The 19,535-nt window shown below is 40.3% G+C and overlaps 1 protein-coding gene across 4 annotated transcripts in view; it reads right to left on the minus strand.

Moving 5' to 3' along the window:
- mfge8b (milk fat globule EGF and factor V/VIII domain containing b) overlaps positions 1 to 19,535 on the minus strand; it is a 24,353-nt gene extending 4,818 nt beyond the window's left edge. For 2 of the 4 annotated variants that reach the window (XM_031295191.2, XM_031295189.2), the window contains exons 1-7: positions 19,285 to 19,535; positions 10,064 to 10,186; positions 9,623 to 9,754; positions 8,612 to 8,644; positions 2,502 to 2,615; positions 1,692 to 1,873; positions 1,160 to 1,315 (exon numbers count right to left, since the gene is read on the minus strand). In XM_031295191.2, coding sequence (XP_031151051.1) covers positions 1,160 to 1,315; positions 1,692 to 1,873; positions 2,502 to 2,615; positions 8,612 to 8,644; positions 9,623 to 9,754; positions 10,064 to 10,186; positions 19,285 to 19,354 — 810 coding nt within the window. In that variant the 5' untranslated portion in view covers positions 19,355 to 19,535. The remainder of the gene's footprint in view (positions 1 to 1,159; positions 1,316 to 1,691; positions 1,874 to 2,501; positions 2,616 to 8,611; positions 8,645 to 9,622; positions 9,755 to 10,063; positions 10,187 to 19,284) is intronic. The other 2 variants (XM_031295193.2, XM_031295192.2) reach the window with 1 other exon arrangement.

Raw genomic sequence — 19,535 nt, forward strand, 5'->3', positions numbered from 1 at the left:
TAGTGGCAGTTTTGAAGTAGATTTATGTATTCTTTTTTTTGTGATTTATTTTTTTTAAACAAAATACAAAACATACAATTTACAACATGAACACATCCCCTCCCTTCCTGAACCAGTAGATTTATTTTTATATATATATCTAAACATATAGCAATTAAACTAAAACATGATGTAAAGCACTCCATGAAGAATTCATCTTTGTTGCATTTGTTTTTCAAGCAAACTTCAACTCCATTTGTATAACATACACTAAGATAACTTCTCTTTGTTTCACAACTGGTGTTGTTGGCCAAAGTGTCACAGCAAAGTTCCAGTAAAATGTTTTTTCTGTGTACCGTATGACGTGTTTGTCACATAGACCGTTAAATAAATGGACGAACAGATCCCGTTGCTCTAGACGGAGACCAGTGAAGGATATTAGAAGCACTTTTCCGGTGAGGGCTGAGTGTTACTGCACAGCTGCAAACTGAGCTTGCTAGCGTAGATGTGACGTGAGCAACCTGTCTGAAAGTTGTAAGTCTTCTGGTAGCTGTGCCAAGAGAAATCTCAATCATTCCCAATCTTGCAGAGACGGAGAGCGTAGCTATATGTAAGGAGATAACATAGGCACAGGCTAATTATTGATCACTAAAATGCTAGTTAACATTAGCAATTCAACTTAAACAGCTAATGTAAGTCAAAACTGCCTGCGAGCTTCTCCTGTACTGCATGGTAATTTGTCTACTATGCGACAGAAAGTCGCGTGGTTATGACACAATCGTTAGCCTATTTTTACAAAAACGGCTGCTACGGAGCTATGGAGCCTTTTATACATTGTCGTGTTTCTTTAGAAATAAACAATGTTTCTTTAAACGCTTCAGATGTAAAGTTATTCGCTGTCAAAGTGACGTCAAAATGAATGGCAGTCAATGGAATGCTAACGGCGTTGAGTGCTTGTTAGCATCAAAATGGCGGCATAGGAGCTACGCTTTGTGGACGCTCGCTTACCCCCTTGGTTTGTCATTGCTGCTCCCTCTAGTGGTTGATTTATATCTTTAAGAAACAGTGACATATTATGCGTATTGAGGTTTGATCTTTAGATATGGCCAAGGGGACAATAAATCAGTTTAAAACTAAAGACTTATGGACTATAGTTTCTTGCTGTGTTGTGTCTTCTCACATTGTCCTTCCTCTGTCCGTCTGTTCTGTACATGGTATACGTCTTGCCGTCCAGGCTGGATGCCACCTTGAAGGCCTTAATGAACTCGGCTGTTCCAATGCGACTGGCCCCCTGCATCACGATACCTGTAATGCGCATCTTTCTTTGCATGTTGATCTGAAAGAGGAAAGAGAGTAAATTAAGTTTCTTTTTTTATGAGAGCTTCTATCCAAAAGTTCAACTTAATACACCAAATAAAATAAAGGCAGGCAATGTGGGTATGGCAAATAGTTTTGAAAAAAATAACAAAAACATAAAAGTGCTGAGCAAAAGCCTCCTCATGTTTGTAACTGTATCAATAAATCAAGTTTTATTTTTTCATAATATACGAGTTCTAATTATTTAATGTCAGGAAAATTATTTCTAACCTGGTAGATCTAAAAAAAAAAAAAAATCTAAACATTTCCATCTATGCACTATGTATGTACTGTTACTGTCTACATGTCTAGCAATCTACCCACTTAATCTACATTTCTATGCACCCTGGTCTCACCTCTATCCATGGGTTCTTGTCATGTGCAGCAGCGCTCCAGGCGTTAACCAGTCCCTTGTTGTGAAGGCGGGCGAGCTCAGGTCCCCAGCGCTGCAGGCCCAGCAGGCTGTAACGGACTGATGAAGCCAAGATCTGGGACTCAGCGATGCCACCTCCCTCCATGCCGAGCAGAGAAATACAGCCTGCAGAGGAAAAGAGGGAGTGGGGGGCAGATTCTGACGTTAGTGTAAGATTTTCCACTGTGGCCCTAATGCAAATTTGGCATACAATTCTGCTACTGAGCATACAATTTAGACAACATGTTTACACTATGGCTGTAGAGAAGAATGGTGAGTGCACAATGAGAAGGATTGATCCTTTCACTTTCTGATAAGAAAGTGAAATGTCTGAGTAAATGGTCACATAATCAAAATCTTATACACATTCAGCTACATCTCTGCATATGCTTTACCTTCACTCAGCTGTGTAAACCATGAAGTCATTAGGATGCAGAGCTTTGAATCAGCTTAATTGAATAAAGTATTGATTTCTCATTTAGCAGGCTCTCTATATACTGCCTATTGATCATCCTAAAATGCCGCAGCCTGGCCACCCTTCTAAATAATATCATTATTCTTCCTTCAATTAATATATTTATATAACACTAGCAATAACAGCAACATTAAATATGGATTTAGTGTGCCTGTATGTATATGTGTTGTTAGCTTACTTGAATAAATGTGAAATTATTGAATTTGTGAAAACACACAACTTATACCTAGTAAAATTAAGTTGTCTTATATTTTCTGACTGTTGACTGGTCACACTTACGCAGTTGGCAATGTTTGCCCACATAAGGGGACGGGCAGTGGCATTTGAAATCTCCGTCCAGGTCCCTGCAGGTGCCACCATTCTGGCATGGCTGGCCGGCACAGTCATTCACATCTGCCGAGAGATAATTCACACCGTCACTTACTGAAGTCATAATCCAAAACAGCTTACTGATCAACTGTTATCAGCCAGTCTGAAAGCAGATCACAGTTAGTTAGAAGTGTGAGTGAAGATCACAGGTGCATGCGTAAGAGACAGGGATTGTTATTTCTTCATCTGCTTCAGACTGAGGTTAGTTGAAGCCATGCCAACAGGACCGTAGCTGTAGTAGAGAGGCTAAGAGAGAGGAGCTTGTTTCTTGTTATTAGACAATACGTGTAACCTTGATCAAGATATCTGGCAGCAAAGAACCAGCTGCACCAGGAGATCATGTGGTCAGGATGTGGGGTATTTAATGAAGAGGTCCCAAGAGTAAATGTGTTTAGCTGTGCGAGTTTGAAAATTAGCTTTACAAAAAACCTTCATGATACATACTGCTTTAAAATAAGAGTTGAGTATCATTAAGGGCCATTTTAGTGCAATGTAAGTTTAATTTCCTTGTAACTCTTTGTATTGCCTCTTGATGGCGTCCTCACCAACACTATTTGCCCAGCTCAAAGTCTGTGCTAGATAGGTCAGAAAGGAGGAAAACGAATCAGCAGAATGAAACGGGAATACACTCCTTTTCATCTCTCTCCCACAAGAACTGCCAGTGTGACTAAACTAGCTTTGAACACGCGCTATATTGACCGCATATACAAGGAACAAGGCACAAATTTAGCTGGTTGTATAGATGACTGCACACCAAAAAAAGGGGGTTTCAGTCAGTCCCTGAAGCTTTAATCCTCAGTGGTAGTTATTATAGAAGAAAATGCACGCAAAGAACCCAGGCGCACCAATGTTAGGTTTCTATCCAACAAACACACGTGGCAGCATCTCCCTGCCCACATGCTCTCTCCATAAATAGCTCCTTGTCCAAACATTCATTTCCACACAGTAACAGGAGGAATACAGTCATTTTGAAATGCGCATCCACAAACTCTGGATAAGGAGTTTCCACAGTCATGACCCCCATGACCTTTTAGCAGCAATAGCTGAATGTTTTAAACCCCAAGCTCACTACACTTTATAAATACAATATTTGATCAATTTACTGTCTTGTTGGAACAAGTGAAAAGGTAACAGCTACCTCTGTCTGTATCCAGATATGCCCACATATTAAAAATATCAGGGTTAACATCTTCATGTTTTTGAAGCTACGGGACATTTAATCTAATGAAACTGTTACAAACTAAAACAAAAGCAGAATGTGTAGTGCTAATTTGGTCAGGTCAGTTTTGGATTAAGACGTGTTTAATAACCAAATACAGCAGCATTAGCTAAAAAACATCAAAAGGTTAAAAAGGTTATTCCTGTTCACATCATTTCTTTGATTAAAATCAGACAGATATTTCATGAGGATGGATGAAAAGATTCATCATTCAGTTGCTGCATGGGGCACAAATATAAGAGTACGTAGTATTTGAGTAGGTTTCTAAAGTTTCCTAACGTCAGACTCGAAGAGGGTGACTGGACAAAATGCTCCATGATGTCTCACCTTGTGGCATACACACCAAGATCTCTCTCCCATGTCAGAGAATACCCGCCCCCACCTACAACCCAGAGACTTATATCAGTAATTGATGAAAGGCGACGATGGAAGAAAACTCTTGACGTGCGTCAGCTGGTGACTTTCTCTCCAGTAAGAGGATTGGACACCAGGAGGACCATACAGTCTGGCCAGCTCCACGGTCTAATCCATTTACCTGACAAACAGAGGGGGGTCAGCTGAGGGAGGAACTTGAGGAGCATGCATCAGTCCTGAGTAGGTATGCAGGGGGGGTTAAGGGTTATTTGCTCAGGTTGTATTTACCATGTCATTTGCAGATTGAAACAAACCTTTTATCATATTATAAGCCGACACTGTCCATTAATTTGTCAAATACAATGTGAAATGAGCCATGTGGCCAAGTTAACTAATGGGGGAAGGGACTTTGAAAATTTGAGCCGACAATGTGGGCTGTGTGCAAAGGGTTTAAAGTGAACAACGAATTTCCTGAGACAGTTAAAGGAAAATGTAGATTCACTATGACTGCGAAGGCCAATAGTTTTGTTTATTACAATGCTGAAATGTAAACACTCATGGTGCTCTGTAACCATTAAATAAATTACTTCTAAAGATGCTTCAGGGTGAAAACCTTGTTAATCTAAAATGCCAACCAAGAAAAGCAATACTGACATCTAATCAGCTGTCACATATTTAGCAATATCCACTATAAGCACTATAAGCACACTGTTTGCATAAAGATTTGTGGGGGCAGAGCATGTGCTAGACAGACCACCACTCCATGGCCTGTATCCAACAAACCCTATAGCTGAAAAAGCACACTACCACAATATTCAGAGCGTCAATATCTGTCTCAGCACAAAGCAAAAAACCAATACAAATCTCATGCGGCTTGTTTGAAACCTGATCCTGATCGATGCAAGGCCAAGGTCAGCTTGCAGTGCATGTGGTGATCAGCAAAGATATATACGTCCAGGATCTGTGTTGCAGCCAGCAGGATTTGGGCCTAAAATAAGACCTCAGCACAGAAGGTACTCAAAAGTTTTGAAAGTAAACCATCTGTGATGGTTTGATAACAACACTTCCCTAAAATGCCAAAAGCAGTAACTGTGTGAGGAGTGAAACTAAGAAAAGATAACCTTCGTCCGCACAAATGTATTGTCCAATACTGTATTACATGTATGGTATAATTGTTATGAACATTAACATTCCAGCTTTTAGTCACAACATTTGCAATGGGTATGTTGCAGAGAAGAAAAGTTAGTCTTTTCTTCTAACCAATGACGACAGGAAATAAGGAAATTACGTATTTTTGAACACCGCTTTCCCTGTTGTTGGTATAACAACCAAGGGGGGGAGCTCTAAAGGCATTATGGTCACCAGATAAAACCACAATAAAAAAATTTATTAATTAATTAAAAAAGCCCGAAAGCTTTCTAGATGTGTAATTTGTTGTGCACTTTGTGGACTGGCTACAGTACACCAGGGAGCGACAGTGGCACCCAGAATAGCTTTGAATCAGATCTCTGCACTCTTGTTGGAGGGATGCAGAGCTCTGAGATAAAACTTCTGATGTCATACAGTATATTTACAGAGTATATTATTTAAAGCTTGGTTTCTAAACTCTCACTCTGAATAGATCAAGGCATGTTGACATCAGATCTTGTGCAGTGGTAAATGACAGCTGTTGTTTTTAGAATTACAATGTCTTAAGCATTTTAAGATCTATAATATTGCATTTGTGCAGTATGAACTAAATATTAATGTATTTATTGTAAGATCAGCTCACCTTAACTCATAATGTATAATTGCTACAGTAAGTCCTTATATGTATTAACTTCTCTTTTTCTTTTACATATAGAGGTAACATCTTAGTCAGAGAAATACAGTGCCATCAAACTGACAAAGTCAAGACTTAATGTCCTTGTGGTTTAAATAAAAAAGGGAGTCTTGGAAGTTTTAAATGTTGGATTTCCCCTTGCTGAACGTCTAGAGTTATTCAAAACCACATTACGGTTACATATTTACATAAATGTGGTTGTTATAGTTTCTGTAGGATCTGAAGTCGCTCAACCCCCAACTGTTGTGTTTTCAACGGAAGAGGAGTTACAGATGTGAATATGCAGTACTTAACTATATGGGTGAATACCAGAATGCTGATGAAAAAAAGCTCAGGAAACCTATTTTGATTAAAAAGGGATTTCAGAAATGAATTAACCAACTTCATTTAATAGTTTGCTCGTTTTAGCAGAGTCTGGGTAAATGGGTTTACTGTTAATCTTTTACTTTCTACAGCAAGATTATTTCTAATTAAACCAACTTGATGGCAAGGCTCAAAACTTAACTGTTTTTCAACACATATGATTTCAGTTTCCACAGTCATATCAGCTGTTACATATCTACGAGGACACCCTCTGTGGTTAACTGTAATAACAGCCCTTTTGCTGTTGTCTTGTTGATATTTATCTGTGAAGGTCCAGCCTCATCAGTCAAAACAACTAACAGTTGCTTCTGTTACTTAAGATCATGTTTTGATTCCTGGTAAGCAGCTTGGGGATCTAACCTACTGCATCAGTGTGTGATTTGCCAGCTGCACAGAAAAAGCGCTCCTGAGGGTCGTCACCATCGCCCAGAAGATCATTGGCTGCCCTCTCCCCTCACTGGATGATCTTTACAGTTCCTGCTGCCTCAAAAAAGCCCAGAGCATACTTAGAAGATCCATCTCACCCTGGGAACTGCTACCCTCGGGCACACAAACAAATACACATATATATTATATACACAAGCAAACACACCCTGTAATCATTTGGGGGGCATTGAGCCCAGTCTGCCCACATCCTTAGAGGAGCTGAAAACTCTCCCAAAACAAGAGAAAGAGCAGCACACTCATACACACCCCCTTTGACGACTTTCAAGCAGCAAATAACTGACTTAATCTTATGAAAATCTGGGATTTAGAGGCCGTAACTAGAAAAAGACTCCTTCTTCCCTCTTCGTTTCCATCCATCTGCTTTGGCCCAAAGTGAAGTGAACAGCTATTGACATCGCTCTCGCTCCCTCGCTCTCTTTCCCTCCATACTTGAGTCCACACACACACACACACACACACACACACACCTTCTCAGCAATCTATAAAGGCTTTTAGGCCAATTTGACAGGACAGTCAGAAGTACTGCAGTCAGACCTGAGTAGTGAGTGTGACATTGTCAGGAGGGCAGACTTAATTCACCGTTCCGCCTCCACATTCACTTTTCCGCCTGGCAACAGTAGCAGCACTGACGTCGCGAGCGCTCTGCGTGGACCACCACTTTCTGTTGGCTAGACTGGCACAAGGAAAGAACCATATGTGTATGCTAAACAGTCTGTATATGAGATAATGATCTGTGTGTGGTTGTTCATGTGGGATGTGCAGCGTACACGTCATAATCTTTTTCCAGTGGAGATTTTCTTGCTCCCTTGATCCATTTCTCAGAGGAATTTCAGGAGAGATTTATTCAGCAATGAAATACATTTGAACTACATATTGAAAAAACTGCATTTGTTCTTTGTCGTTAACTTCTTTTCCATAACTTACAGTAGTGACTAGTCCATCTTCCAATTCTTTACTGTTTTTTTTTTCTTTTCTATTTATAGCTTTTAAGATGCAGTGGTTTGTGTGAAAACAATATATTCTTTTACATCCAGCTCCAGTTGACACACCTCCTTGTCAGACTCTATTTGGCTGTTTTCTGATTACAGTGAGAAGATTGTAGTGACATTTCACACAAACCATAGGAGCTAGTTGCCATGAGCCTCATTCCTTGGCTACACACACACACAAATTAGAGAGCACTTAAACTGTCACAACACAGTCATCAGTAGCTATGAATGGAGGGGCACCTCCCTGACCCAGTAATCCTCAGGGGGGTTTTAATAAAACAAACACGGTCAAATAAATTCCCCTAATCATTATCCTTGAGGCATTATCTAATTAGTGTAAATGCCTACTTTGAAGAGGGCTCTAATTCTGGCAGCTAAACTATCAGTATTTGGACTTGTTGACTCAGTAAAAGAAAACACAAACAAATTATAATGTTTGCATAAATATGGGCTGGAGAATTAGAGATTTGAACGACATCTTTTTGTGTAAAAAGAAGTCTTCCTGTCTGTGTGGGTTAACTGATAAAAAAGGCGGTGTTTCTAAGGCTAACATGATCTTACTGCTGGTTTTGCGACTAGCCTTGACTCATAAACAAGGAGATAGCACTATCATCTCCCAGGAGATAGTGCTGAACTCAGCAGCTTCTCTGTCTGTGACTGTGTGCTGTATGTGCAGTTTGTGTGTGTGCCTCCGCATGCAGCCAAGAGAACAGAGAGCACCTGGATCCAAGAAGGCAAACACAAACACACACACACACACACACACACACACACACACACACACACACACACACACACACACTTTCTCTCCCATTTCCACGGTTACCTTTTCTTGAACTTAAATCTGCCCCTTGGACACCTAGAATAAAAAGGCATACATTATCAAACAAAAAATGCACTTAGGCCCCACTTGATTCCTGCTAAATCACTTCTGTGGGCACACTTGGCCACTGTTATTCTGCCGCCTTCTCGAGCAAACAGTAGCCATCTGTCTTGTGCGCACGGCTGGAGGCAGTTGGAGGAGCGCAGCACATGTTCCCACCGTTGCTTCTCTCTCTCAGGCTGACCCTGAGTGAACCAACCTGGTCTGAGTGACATGTATATCAAGCTCCCATAAGGACGACAGCTGTCTGTCTGGTGGCCACCACTCACAGCAGCTGTCTCCATGTAAGTGTGACGGGTTAGACAGATTAAAAAGGGACCTCATTAGACTTGCCAATTAATTGTATAGGAATGTATATCTAGAGTCTGTCAAAGAGGGATACTAGCATATCTGCAACACTGAGACTTTTAATGTGGTGTGCTGTTGTAGCTGAAAGTAGTAAGGATGTACTGCAGCGATAAGAATGATCAAGACTAATGATTAAGATTAATAATTGCTACAAAATAAAATTGATAATATTAAATAGCTCCACTAACAATCTAAATTACACTTTTAGGAAAAGAATATAGCCCCAAGAAAGGTTTTATTGATATAAGATGGCATCTAAGATCTGCCCACTGAGCTTGACATTTTGCGGTTATGAGATTCTTTCTCATCCTTCATAGTCAGCCTTTCCATCTATTTATTACAATACAGTGGTGCCTTATGACCTGGCCAACCAAAATTTAAATACACTGAAAACTTTTATTCTGGCCACAACAAAAATACTTACACATAAAAAATGATGATATATCATGATATAAATATCCAAATATGACAAAGTGGAACTGATATTCAGTTGCATCAGAATTACAGTTAACCCCGATCTCACATTTATAACACTACTCTACAGGAAATATTTATAGCTATTAATATAATCCTGATAAAACGATTCAAGAGGGAGCACAGACTTACTGTTCTGGCAGTGGACTCCGTCGAAGCCTTGCTGGCACTTGCAGATGTACTCGTTGAAGACATCACCGCGGCGGGAGTGGCCTGTCACCTCGCAGATGCCATCATTTTTGCATGGGTTGGGGTTGCAGGGCCCTTTTGGATACGGAGAAAGATACAGAAGAGGAAAGAGAGTCAAGTTTAACATAGGTTGTGTGTAAGAATTGGAATCGGGTGAAGGATAGGGTTAATCTACGTACAGTTTAGAAAATGCAATAATCTTTTAGGTCAGCATTTGTTTCTGCTCTCATTTAAAATAACTATTTAACTTTAGAGCTGCTATAAGTTACACATTTTTTAACCAGGTCATACAAATAAGGAATTTCATTGTGTATATTGTCATTGTGTAACCAGCAAACCAGGGGGAAAAAATACTTTAATTTCGACCTCAGAGGCATCGCTTACCAGTCTCAGTCTCATTGCAGGTTTCTCCAGAGAAGCCATCAGGGCAGATACAGATGAATGGAGCTCCTGACCCGGTCACACAGGTTCCACCATTAGTGCACACGTTCACCTCACAGTAATCACCTGGAGAGATAAAAGATAAAACGAAATTAACGAAAACAGAAAAAGTTAGAACGAAAGTTATATTGCATCAAGTTAAAAGAAAGTTAGGCTTGTTTTCAATTCACAAAACCTCACGAACCTCACAAACACAGAAAGCATTATTGTGTCCTCCTCACCCATAATCATACTGTCCCTACCGAAATCAAAGACAGTTGTTGGGTGTAGGACTTTGGCTTAAAGACTCATGACTGATGTTTGTTAGGTTTACAGAGTGAGTAACGGTTATGGCTACTCATAAATCAAAACTGAACAAAAGAAGAAGAAAAAAAACTGTTTATATTCATACCAGTTTAAGTTTTCAATAACAAAGTGCTAAATGTGTTCTGAGAGAGCATCAGATAATCATGCATTCTTCCATTATAACATTTTCCACTCTATTCTCTTGTTGTGCTGCTGAATAAAGAATAAACCGGCTGCTGCAGGTTGGAAATGATGGTCCGAACAGCTGAGTAAGCCATCATGACACTGTAAAAACAAGACAAACACTGGATGCTTCCACCAGCATCACTGCTGCCTGGCCTGAACCTGACAATCCAGTAGATCTCTGGGCACGAGGGGAATCGGGAAAAAAAGGAATTAAGAGGCATGCAGTGGTTTTCAAAAGCATGTAGACCAAATGAGCTATGATTTACAGTAAAAGAGTTTTAATCCAAAAGGAGATTTCTGCCTTTGGGAAACTATGACAACATTGCTTACAAAATAATGAATGGCAAAAATTGGAAATTCAGTAGCCTATGATACATGAGTGAGGCAGCCTAGTTCCTAACAAGATTACACTGAAATGCAATTTTGGCATCTAGTACACACACACACACACACACACACACACACACACACACACACACACACCAAAAAAACAAGTACTTACATTTTTCTCAATATAGATACAGCACATAGCATTTTGGAAGTCAAAGTTGTAATGATATACTGTTTTGGCACTTAGAATATGGAGGAGGTGAATAACTGGGAGCCTTTCACAGCCATGAACACAGGGAAGGCTTTTCCAAGTTAACATTTATCATTCAGATAATTGTTAAGGAAATTGAGGTTGGGTGGCCCAAGTGTGAAATTGGTGGTTTAAGTACCACAGTGTCTGCCATGTGTTTCAGCAGGGTACCTCTTTCCACCTCAAACTTAGTAGACACGTGGGAGTAGATAAATATTTTTTTAGACTTCCACAGAAAAGAAAAGTGGCATTTTATTTTGCTGATGGTATAATTCACAGAGTGAAATGGCTGAAAATGGCATTTGGAAAAGACTTCTAACATTCTGTACATAGCTGTGTCCTCTCCATCTTTCTAACCCCAAAATACACACTCACACACATCTTTTCCTGTTCTTTAAAACACTCAAGGATGAGAGCACTCTGAGAAGCTTATTCAGTGCCAACAGTGAAGCATTGTGAAAAGACTAACTAGCTGGTCTTTAGAGAAAGGATTAAAAAAATTAACTAGATCACAAATGAACATACTAGTTTGTAGATTGCACTTAACAGTTCTATTTTAATCTCTGATGTACAAAATCTGGACTCTTTAGATACATTATCCATCAGCAATCGAGGGGATGCAGGGTAGATTTGTGCCATGTTCACTAAGAGAGAAGGGAGAATGACAAATGAAAGGGATCCACTTTGCCAACATCCTGTTTGGCTGTTTATCCACTGAAGTGCACTTTCCATGGATGTCCAGTGTTATCAGTGCTGTATCCAGTGTCATGGCCTTCAAGTGCTTTCACATCTCGTGGGAGTGCTGGACAACAACAGGCTTGGCTGGCAACGCCACCACATAGTTAGCCAAAAGCTGCTGCCTGTTTATCTTTGGAAGGAACACAGTCTCCCTTCCTACACAGGCAGATAGCTCACTTCAGGAAACCCTCTTAAAGCTCAGAAATAACAATGGTGAATAAATGATCTGAGAATACGTGACTGCTGACTTATAAAGTTAATACAATCAAGAAATAAGAGCGACACCCCACTTCATTTAACTGTCTCTGTAATCGTTGCTTGTGGTCTGAAGGGTATTTTAGCCTGGATGTTTTTTGAGGAAATGAAATTAGTGATGTATTAGTCAAGGTGGTCAGCCAAGAGACAGTGGTCAAACCACCAGAGCCTCCTTCAAAATCCCCAGTGATGCCACTGTCTGTAAAAACCATGTCCATAAAATTACACAGGAATGAAGGGTGTTTATTTCGTTCCCCCTATTCATACTATATTTGAAAAACGATGGGGATTTCAACATGTTTTGATTTGCACATTGGGTCACAACACACTCAAAACAAAAAAACAAACTTGAATTCAACCAACTAAAGACAGAATGCAGTTCTGTGGTTTCCACCCCGCATCAACTGTAAACTCCACTGCTGTTCCAGAGACTTGTTATTTCCCGTTATCTTCAGCAGACAGGAATACAGATTCAGATAAGTAGGCATTTATATTACAAGAGAAATTGTGGCTGTAGTTTCAGTTTAGTTTATTGAGAAACCAGTGCAGAACAGAGGCTTTTATTCCAACTGTTCAAACTGACACACACCACAGTTTAAAGGATACAAAAATAATATATTTCCTAGTGATATCTAGCCTTGCAGAGAATTTTGGTTTTATGTTCTCAGGTTTTGAGATCTTCCTCTCTGACATTTCTGCCTCCGCCACAATACAGTGCAGGTGAAGGGAATTTCATTTTTGTGGTGCTCCCTGCATTGAAAAGTTACATTTTCAAAATTCAACAGTGACATCTCTCTCCAGAGTCAGTGTGTCTCTGTTTTTGTCAACAGTTTTCATAGGAACTGCTTTCTACTCAAGATATCGTCCAGATGAAAACTGTTGACAGAAACAGATATGTTGAGGTTACATTTTTCAAATTCCACTTTTAAATGCTCCATTGTGTTTTAGAGGCAACAGAAATCTCACAGATGTATATCTAATAACCTGGACAAAGAAAACCCAAACTATCTGCATGGCCAGATACAACAAGCTGTTAATGTGAAAGGCTTTTGTGTTATTTGAGCAAATCTATCCTTTAAGCTGCTGCAGCCGCCTATAAAAAAGGTAATTAATCAGTTATCCAAAAATACATCAAGTATTGGCACACAACTGTTTGTCCAGTCTATAGTAACCCACTTCAGGCCACATGTGCCTGAAGAAGGTTGTTGCTGAAGTAGTGACTCCTTTATTACAAGAACCACGATAGAAACATAGCCATAGCATGTTAATGCTAGATATTTTAGTATATGAGGGTGTGGACCTGTAAACATAGGCTGAGTTCGAAAAAGAATATATCAGTTGTTTTCATGATGTAAACACACCAATATATGAATTGCGATAACTAACAAAGAAAGCGATGAGTCATCTGACAACATAAACACATCTATTTTGCAGCATTTAAAAATGCTGTAAAAAACATTTAATACATTTGTCAAAATGACAGCAGTGCTTAAAGTACCCAACATGGTGCCCCACTTTGTCCTCGCCACATTGACAGATTAGAAAGGTATGTGGAGTTATGTTTGGCAGGACAAGCCATTTCCAAAGGGCATTGTGCTTTTCTCACTCCTTATGAGTCATGGTCTGTGCCTTTCCCATGATGCCTCAGCCCAAGAATGAGGTTTGAATACCAGACAAAAAAGCACAGAGCCGTTAGAGCCAGAATAACATAATAAATCAGTCCCCAATGAGAACCGCTAAAAAGAAGGTGTATGTGATCCTGCAAAAGCTTGAGCCTCAGATATAAGGACACAGCTGGGGTTGGGCATCATGTCAGCGCACGTAGCAATATTTGTTTAACAAATCAAAAGATACCAAATAATCCTAAAAGTAAGTTATTACACTAAAGTTGGGTATTTTGTTGTTAGTATCTGTTAACTACTTGCATACAGCCAATAAAGCGAGCTTGTATTAACCATATGGTTGAACTATTTTTGCCTCTGTGCAACTTGGCTAAAAAAGCTCTCACTATCAGCCAGCGAGTGCCGTCGTTTTGCTTCAGGGGGCTGGGTCTGGCATGAGTGACCATGGCATGCCTGGTGTTTACTTCTGGGAAACAAATGAGCAGCAGCACAAAAAAACATAGTGCACATGTTTCCTGTGGGAGCTTCACAGAAGAAGGAGTTACTACAAGTTAATCGGCTGCTACTGAAAGGCTCAACCGGAGGTCTAAGTCAACACATTGGCCCTCTGACCATATCAGAGCCCAGGTGAATAGACAACAAGGAAACATAACCCTTTTATAGAGCCAAGCAGACATCACAACAAAAGAGTAAAGGACTGTTTGGTAAAACCGTCTTTAGGAAGTCATTCAAGAGCTCTGCGCCATGACTCAGGATGAAGACGAGGGAGTCATTTCAGGACAAAAGGGCGGGGTGGACAGTTACTGCAGCCTACATTAGAGAAACAGTGACTGGTTACGGTGATAAAATAGCACTTGGATAAAGATTGGCTTGAAATAAGTGAATAGGCGAGCCTTGATCAGTTTGATGTTAAACATAATCATTTCTGGGGGTTGCAGTGTTTTAGAGAGGGCACGCCATTTGCCGCGTTAGGAAAATACACAGTGCTCCACCATGGGCTAAAATCTCTTTCATCTGAATTACTCTCGAGTTATCAAAGATGACAAGGAATAGTATCAGTAGCATACAAAAAATAATGCGCCAAGAGAGTTTAAGACGGCTTTAAAAAGGAATTTAAGTCAAAAGTACAAAGTCAAGGTACAGTCATCTGCTCTATGTATCTGGTGGTTATGCAGACGCATAATTGTGTGTGTGTGTGTGTGTGTGTGTGTGTGTGTGTGTGTGTGTGTGTGTGTGTGTGTGTGTGTGTGTGTGTGTGTGTGTGGTTACGTCAGTGCTCATATCTGATGTGTCCTGAGGCCTGAAAACAGTAAAGGCTCTGCCCTCTGCTCTGTCACGCACACACTAGAGTGTATAGGCTGGCAGGCAAGTGTGGGAACTCGGTGTTCCAGAAAGGAAAGAAGAGGCCTGCGTCACACTCACATGTCCAGCCCTTGTTAAAACTGTTAAGGATGTGCGGAAGCATAATAGGGATTGAGACCTGTAGAGCGCTCATCTGCCAAGCTACTGAGTGGGGAGAGGGGAACCTGCACATGTGTAATAGGAAGTGGATGTATCGAGGCCAGGGCTGCCCGAGTCCTTAAATTACCCGAGGCTTTTCAGCAGGACTCCAGCTGCAGGTGAACTTTCTGTAATCTGCAAGTGCTACTCCAGAGCAACACAGCCATCTGCTACTGCTTCAAAAAAAAAAAAAAAAAAAAAAACAGGAGCCAGCCACTAAAAATACACACAGGCGTCATGAGCCGTCAACCAAACAACAAGCTGTAAAGTAACTGAAATAGAGCCTGGAGTAGTGTCACAACAACGGTCTTTAACTGAATGGAGTTGTTCAGTGAGTTTCTCTGATCATATGAACACAAAGATTTTGTGTGAACATGTCTGGCTCTTGGATTCAAGTAGCTCTCACTTTGTCCTTGGCTCAGTATTTAAGCTCACATGACATGGCGTGTAAAATATTTATCATGGCAGATTGGAAAGTGGGCCAACAGACACTAATAAAGTGGCCCAAATTAGAAGACTCCATATTGCAATGAAACATTGATTAAGGAAGCTATTCAAAATTCAAATGGAAGAAAAAGAGCCGTTCCTGTCCTAGGGGATTTGGTGGGAAAAGTAATGATAAAGTCATCAGTGCTGAAGAAGACAGCAGCCTGAAGGGAACACCTAATACAGGCAGATGGTAAAAAGCTACACAAACACTCATATTTCTTACACACACATTCACAAACTTACTGACACAAGAACACGGGGCTGAGCTGCCTCTAACCATTTTTATTATCAATTAATCCAATGATTATTTTCTTAATAAAATGATTGTTTTGATTACATTTTTTTTATTTTTTTATTTATTCAAATGTCTTGCTGTGTCCAACCAACAGTCTAAAACTCCAAACTATTTAATTTTTATATCGACATGACAAAGGAAAGCATCAAATCCTCACATTTAAGAACCTGGGATAAACTTGGCCTTTTCGCTTTTGAAATAACTGAACAGTCAGTCCAGTCAACTGCAGGTGAAAATTAGCCTGTATCATACAGGCTAATTTTCACCTATACACACTTCACACTGCATACAGTGTATGGCTAAATCTGACACATTTACATGTTGGACTCAAGTGCTAATGTTAATTAATGTGCACTGCCCCTACAACAAACAACAAACAAACATGAACCTAAATAAAAGTCACTTTATGATTTGACTATTTTAGTGCAGAGGGAACATCCATCACGTTAATTAAGTCCAATAGCTGTCCAATATATGGGCAATTAAACCCTATCTTACACCCACAAGTAAATTTGCAACAATTTCAACTGAAAATGGTTCGTATGCACCTGTCTTTATCCACAAATTATACACATACACTTACTCAGGGCACGCTATTGGCCCAGCGTCTGGCTATATTTAGCCCTTGTTCACTCAGTTGCCCTAAGTGTTCTCCTTGTGAGAAAAGACTGCCTCAGCCCTGACACAGAACACAATTTTCCACTTCTCTCCCCTTAGCAGCAAACAGATAGGACAAGTAAGCTATAACCTGCTGAATTGAGCCTAATCAGGTAAACATGGGAAAAAAAGCTCAGCTCTTATTCAGCCCAGTAAACATTTTGCATGACACAGCAGCAACAAGTCTCCCCCAACTCCCTGATAGTGTGGAAAGGTCTTGTTAAGTGCTGTTGTGGGTGGAAGTTCACTTGCATGCCTGTGTTGGCGGCTGCATCCAGAAAAGTGACTCAACGTTGTGGCCAGTGCAACCACACCTATTCTCCACGGCTGTCCCGTCCCTGAGCCTCGCGGAACAAACATGTTGTGATGTGTGCGCTTCTCTTCAGGCTGCATACGGTTTCAATTTAAATTCAAACAAAAAGTTTAAGAGAAGTGTGTTAAACATTTATGTAAGTGATGCACGGGGGAATTTTAACAACCTCTCTTGTCATGCAAGTCTATATAAGGACATTACAGGACAAGGAATGGATATACAGGACGGAAAATGTTTTGGGTATCTGTTAAAAAAAATAAATCAGTTATGTTTGGTTCCAAGTTAAAAGGTCCTATGACATGCTGCTTTTTGGATGCTTTTATATAGACCTTAGTGGTCCCCTAATACTGTATCTGAAGTATCTTTTATATAGACCTTAGTGGTCCCCTAATACTGTATCTGAAGTCTCTTTTATATAGACCTTAGTGGTCCCCTAATACTGTATCTGAAGTATCTTTTATATAGACCTTAGTGGTCCCCTAATACTGTATCTGAAGTCTCTTTCCTGAAATTCAGCCTTGGTGCAGAATTACAGCCACTAGAGCCAGTCCCACAATGAGCTTTCCTTAGGATGTGCCATTTCTGTGTCTGTAGCTTTAAATGCTATTGAGGAGGAGAGAGGGGGGGGGACAAGGTGGAGGGTGGGGGTGTGGCCTTGACCAATTGCCATGCTTCGCTTGTTTTCAAGCCATGATGTCTCTCTCTTTCTCATGGGCGGGCCAAATTCTCTGGGCGGGCAACACAGAGAAAGGGGAGGTAACCTTCCTCCTTATGACCTCATAAGGGGCAGATTCCAGATCGGCCCATCTGAGCTTTAATTTTCTCAAAGGCAGAGCAGGATACCCAGGGCTTGGTTTACATCTATCGCCATTTCTAGCCACTGGGGGACCATAGGCAGGCTGGGGGAACTCAAATTAATGTTAAAAAACCTCATAAAGTGAAATTTTCATGCCATGGGACCTCTAAGTACCTGCGTTTCTTTGAACAACTCTTTTGTTCCCTTACGAAGTCATATGTTTGCATCTGCAGCGCTGCAGTGTGTTTGTCAACATGGTGGATCAACACAAGCATTTGAAAACGTGTGCACCAAACTTATATGAAATGCAAAATGTGTATTATACTGTATAGGGTGTTAACAAGGGCTATGTTTCGTATGTTAAACAAAATGTTAAACTTTTTTTTATTTTGTTGCCATTTATTTGTGACAATTGTCTTTCGTTTTTCAGCTTCTATCTTTTCATATGCAGAGGCAATTCACTTCTGATCTTCATATTGGCTGTTTCTTGTTTTATTGATACTGGGGGATTTAAAATAAAAAACCCAATTGTGAAAAAGATTTCATAGGCAGATGTAATGGTGCATGCAGATTACAATAAAATGATTTTGAGCCAGTCATACGCTAAATTGCCTTGTTAGATCTCCTTGAAAAGATCCCTGTCTTGTAGTTGTAAACATTGATCTATGATCCATTAAATGTTGACTGTTGCGCTATTGAAAAAGTCCAAAGTCCATCAGACAAGAAATATACACAATCTGGCTTTTACACAGCACCAACCCGTCATGAATTCATTCTGCTTTTTGTCAATGTGCAAAAAAAAATCTAATCTCTAAATGGAACAGGACCATTTTTAGATTTGGAAAATACATCATCACACCAAGAAAAACACTTGTGTGACATGTGCCTTCTCCATGGTCTGTGAGCAGAAAATTAAGGCAGGAGAATCAGGCCATTTGTACCCTTTGTCCATTGCCCTACATCTGTTTGATGCATGGAAATGCAAACAAAGCCAACTGCCACTGGCATGAAGTTAACGCTGGGCATGTATAATAGCCAGCCTATATGTGTCATGTTCCTTAAAAGGGGCACTGCGCAAAAACTGGCCGTAGGTATCATTTCTGTTACATCCATTCAGACATAACAAGAGTGTCTGTCATAAGGTTACAAAACCTAGCTACAGATAATATCGATTCCAACTGATTCGCTTGAACGTACAGAAATGCTCTCTTATTTTGGTGAAGAATTGACGGTACCAGGCTGAGATTTAATAGCAAACACATACTAAGCGGAAGAAAAAAAAACAGTAAGTGAACCAGGCTACTACATTTCCATTAAGTTTAAAAGAGAGAAAACACTGAGAAAGAGCAACTTTAACCTACAACTTAACTGAAACAGCAACCCCCCAACAGCAATGGACGTTAACTGCGGCGGTTTGAACTGTAAACAAAAACAAAGAGGCAACTTACCGTTCACTCCAAACACCAGGCAAGCTGTTAAAAGTTGCAGCCAAAGTACAAAACTTGTGTGCTCCTTCATGGCTGAGTTGTTGTCAGTCGTTGATTAGGTTAGCTGCAGTTCGTTAGTTAGCTAGCTAGTTAGTTAAAGGGACGACAGGAGGACAGCGGCGTATTGGACGTTGATGCTTCTGTGGCTCGAGCTTGTTGTGCGGCTCTAAACTCCCAGGCAGCAGCAGTAGAGCAGGAGCACGTGCGCCTTA

Source organism: Sander lucioperca, chromosome 7 (assembly GCF_008315115.2).
Source record: "Sander lucioperca isolate FBNREF2018 chromosome 7, SLUC_FBN_1.2, whole genome shotgun sequence".
Classification (NCBI taxonomy): Eukaryota; Metazoa; Chordata; class Actinopteri; order Perciformes; family Percidae; genus Sander; species Sander lucioperca.